General features: G+C 33.0%; 1 protein-coding gene across 1 annotated transcript; it reads left to right on the forward strand.

Annotated features, from left to right (window-relative positions):
- Positions 1 to 2,589: 2,589 nt before the first annotated feature.
- Positions 2,590 to 4,102, forward strand: LOC131435062 (J domain-containing protein CG6693). Its single transcript, XM_058602554.1, has 2 exons — positions 2,590 to 2,826; positions 3,189 to 4,102. Exons 1-2 carry the CDS (start codon positions 2,733 to 2,735, stop codon positions 3,968 to 3,970), a joined length of 876 nt encoding a protein of 291 aa, XP_058458537.1. The 5' UTR covers positions 2,590 to 2,732; the 3' UTR covers positions 3,971 to 4,102.
- Positions 4,103 to 4,472: the final 370 nt, after the last annotated feature.

A 4,472-nucleotide genomic window follows, 5' to 3' on the forward strand; every position in this document is an offset into this window, starting at 1 on the left:
ATATATATATATATATATATATATATATATATATATATATATATATATATATATATATATATATATATATATATATATATATATATATATATATATATATATATATATATATATATATAAATATATATATAAATATATATATATATATATATATATATATATATATATATATATATATATATATATATATATATATATATATATATATATATATATATATATATATATATATATATATATATATATATATATATATATATATATCTGGAGTAGTTTTTTATAGTTAAAAACAATAATGCTTCGAGTAAAGCAGGTTGTGACATCATTGCATAATTGTATATTATGGTTATGAACAACCAGAGCTGGTCAATAATATAAACAAACTGTCAATTTGAAAAATATTATTTTTCTACATTCTTGAGATCGGGTAAATGAAATAAAAATTCTGTTGGAGAAGATGCTTTGCATATAATGTTTGGTAATGCAAAAGCTATGTTATTGCCCTTCATTTAAATTTTCAAATGAAACAAATAAAACCAATGGTAACAAAACTGAAGAACCGATTCAAAGCGATTCTGCTAGTCTTGTATGGCAAACATCCGATAGAAACAGAACCGTTAATAACCGCTAGACGAAATTCTTTTGCGGAGATAGTTGTTGCATATCATGTTTGGTAGTGCAAAAGCTATGTTATAGTCCTTCATTTAAATGTTGTAATGAAAAATTTAAAACCAAAGTCAATAAAAAGGACCGATTCAAACCGGTCCTGTCTTGTATGGCAAAAATTCGCTAAAAACAGAACCGTTAATAACCGCTAGGCGAAATTCTCTGCCGAAAACGGTTGTTGCATTGTTGCCAGACTCATGCCGTAATTCTGCCAGCATTCTGGCGAATCCTTCTGGCAGACACTGCCAGGTGTCTGGGGGAGGAATCTGCCAGGTACATGCAAGCGGGTTGCATCAAAACGAACTTACACTCTTACCAGCCGCTACCTAATTTTGGGTCAAAACCTACCCAAAATCAACTAAAGTGCATCTCCCCAATTTTGGGTAACGAGTAATGACCTCAAAATTTAGGTAACTGTAAGTTTAGTACAAATGTTATGCCATAACAAAGCACGCTACCCATTTTTACCCATCAACTCAAAGTTTGAGTAGATAACGACCTAATTTTGGGTAGCTTATAGAAGAGTTCGACAATGAGTGATTTCTCCTCAAAAAATAGGTAGAAATGGTTTTCAGTGTAAGAGCAAATTCAGCAGCTGCAAGATTCTTATGGGTGGTCTATAATGTAAATGAAACTGAAACAAACGTATCCCCAGCAATCCGTTTTAGTTTTATTTATTCGACCAGTTCTACTGTCAAATTTAAAACTGGTATACATTGCCGTTCTATTTTTTCTATATTTGAAACACAGATAAAACGCTGCTGGGGCTGCCAGTTTATTTTGTTATAATTTCTAGATTTAAATTTTAAAACTGACATAAATTATGCATCTAGAACTAGATCACTCTTGAATATGCCCTAAGAGAAAATCAGCAGCTGCATGATTCATATGGGTGGTCTATAATATAACTGAGACTGAAACAAACGTATCCCCAGCAAGCCGATTTAGTTTATTTATTCGAACAGTTCTACTGACAATTTTGAACTGGTATACGCTGCCGTTCTGTTTTTTCTAACACAGATAAAACGCTACTGGGGCTGCCATTTTATTTTGTTAGGGCATATTCAGGAGTGTTCTAGTTCTAGATGCATAATTTATGTCAGTTTTAAAATTTAAATCTAGAAATTATAACAAAATAAACTGGCAGCCCCAGTAGCGTTTTATCTGTGTTTCAAATATAGAAAAAAAATAGAGTGCCTATAACCAGAGTGACGACATCTCATCCGTAATGCTGGCAACAACTCAAAGCGGTTAAAGCGAGATGATCACAGTTTCGTTCTCTTTGTATTGCATTTGATAGGTCGTTTGCTAATTTGGAACAAAACTGTCATTCCAAACGAACAGCTGTCGTCACTCTGGTTTAAGGCACTCTAAGAAAAAATAGAACGGCTGCGTATACCAGTTTCAAATTTGACAGTAGAACTGGTCGAATAAATAAAACTAAAACGGATTGCTGGGGATACGTTTGTTTCAGTTTCATTTACATTTTAGACCACCCATATGAATCTTGCAGCTGCTGAATTTGCTCTTATAATTTCTTGATATAAATTTTAAAACTGACATAAATTATGCATCTAGAACTAGAACACTCCGGACATGCCCTAAGAGTAAATTCAGCAGCTGCAAGATTCATATGGGTGGTCTATAATGTAAATGAAACTGAAACAAACGTATCCCCAGCAATCCGTTTTAGTTTTATTTATTCGACCAGTTCTACTGTCAAATTTAAAACTGGTATACATTGCCGTTCTATTTTTTCTATATTTGAAACACAGATAAAACGCTGCTGGGGCTGCCAGTTTGTTTTGTTATAATTTCTAGATTTAAATTTTAAAACTGACATAAATTATGCATTTTGAACTAGAACACTCCTGAACGTGCCCTAAGTCCTATAAATTTTTCAACCCTGCATGAAAATATTTGCTAATTTTACTTGGCGTCCCTGCTTTTGTTTGATCGTGATTTGTGTTCGGGATTGGAATTTTGGATTGTAATTTAGTGTTTGCAGAGAATTTTAACGGTTTTATACTTATTGCTTCATACTATTGCGGAAATATTCATTCGATATGCCGTCAACACTCGAGCTTTGTGAGCAATTTTATGGTACGAAAGACGTTTATAAATTGTTTAATGTGAGTCGTGATGCTGCAGATAATGAAAGTAAGTAGGTAAATGATTTTAAAGCTAGGTTTCATAGTGTGTCGACTGTCGTTCAATCATAACCCAATTTTCAATCATCCCGTTTGTTAGAATCCAATTTAGCTGCAATGCAATGAGAACAATTTTTTTATTTGAATACGATTCTTATATTGGGTTCATCGTTATTTATAGACCGAACGCAATTAAGTTGATTTAAAATTTTTATTTTGTTTTTGCTGTCTTTTGATAAGCGTGATCCATTTCAGATTTTTAATCGAAAAAAACATGTCTAATCGTGATTCTCCAAAAAATATACATAGTGTAATTTGTACACATGAAACTATTGTGCACATCTGTAAAATTAGTTTTATTTTTTTTTGCAGTTAAAAAAGCTTACTACAAATTATCTCTAAAAGTTCATCCAGATCGAGTGGATTATGAAAATAAGGAGGAAGCCACTGAAAAGTTCAAGATCTTAAGTAAAATTCATTCCGTTTTATCGGATAAAGAAAAACGAGCTTTATACGATGAGAAAGGAGTCATTGACGACGAAGACGATGATTCTATTGGTGCTAAATGGTTATCAATATGGCAACAATTTTTCAAGCCTATTTCAAACGAAGATATAAGTAACTTCGAAAAAGAATACACAGGTTCAGATCTTGAGCGAAGTGATATCAAGAAAGCGTATATGAATGGTAAAGGATGCATTAATTATATGATGAACTGTGTTCCTTTTATGAGTTGTGAAGATGAACCTCGTATAATAAAAATCATCAAGGAGATGATCGCATCTGGGGAAGTTCCTGAGCATAAAATTTTCACAGAAGAACCGAAGAGTAAACGCGATCGTCGCCATAAAAAATACGCTAGAGAAGCTATAGAATCTGCTGTTTTAAAAGATAAGTTGAAACAAAAACAGGACAAAAAATCTCTAGAACAACAAATTGCACTTCGTCAGTCTGATCGAGAACATGGATTCACTTCTTTGCTTGACAAATTGACAGATAAATACGGAAATGATGAGGATGAAGAGGATTTATTTAGTTTGGACCAGCATGTTGCAAAGAAAAAATCTAAAGTTCAAAATGTACCGCAGAAGAAACAACAAAAGGTTAAGGTTCATAAGACAAAAGAGGGAAGAATGTTAAAAAAGAGCGTTTAGATCTAGTTTCGTCTTTTGTCTAAGACCATGTTTCAACCCATCTTGCGTAGATCGGGTTGAGTTATGTTTTCAAGTTGATAAATTGTACCGTTTAAAAGGGAATAAAATTCAATTCATTTATCGCATCATTAAGGTTTCTTGGCTTCATACCCAGGCTATGGAATTTTATCCAATTCAAACATCCGTTTCGGGAGTAACGGGGTTAAATGTACAAACAAAACGGGAAATGCTATCCGACCTCCGGTTCCGGAGCAATGGGGTAAAATGTGTTTTCATAAGCTCAAGTTTAAATGTAAGTTTTCGCAACCCTATAGATGCCTATAGATCCATAATACTAGCCAGCGATGCCAGATAGTAGTAGTGTCATTTCCGTATAGTGGCATTTTTCTCGGAAGCTCTCAAGCTTTTTTTTGCTCATCAGACAAAACTAGTTTCCGTAGTTCTCCGTTAATTCAAATTTCCGTAGACAAAATCCAATTTCCGTAGATCCGTAGAAAATGGT

The sequence above is a fragment of the Malaya genurostris genome, chromosome 3 (genome assembly GCF_030247185.1).
Source record: "Malaya genurostris strain Urasoe2022 chromosome 3, Malgen_1.1, whole genome shotgun sequence".
Lineage (NCBI taxonomy): Eukaryota > Metazoa > Arthropoda > Insecta > Diptera > Culicidae > Malaya > Malaya genurostris.

What these genes read in the sequence shown, in the direction of transcription:
- LOC131435062 (XM_058602554.1), top strand. Translation starts at nt 2,733, where the DNA reads ATGCCGTCAACACTCGAGCTTTGTGAGCAATTTTATGGTACGAAAGAC. An exon ending in TGATGCTGCAGATAATGAAA is followed by an intron (nt 2,827 to 3,188) that starts GTAAGTAGGTAA and finishes TTTTTTTTGCAG; the next exon opens with TTAAAAAAGCTTACTACAAA.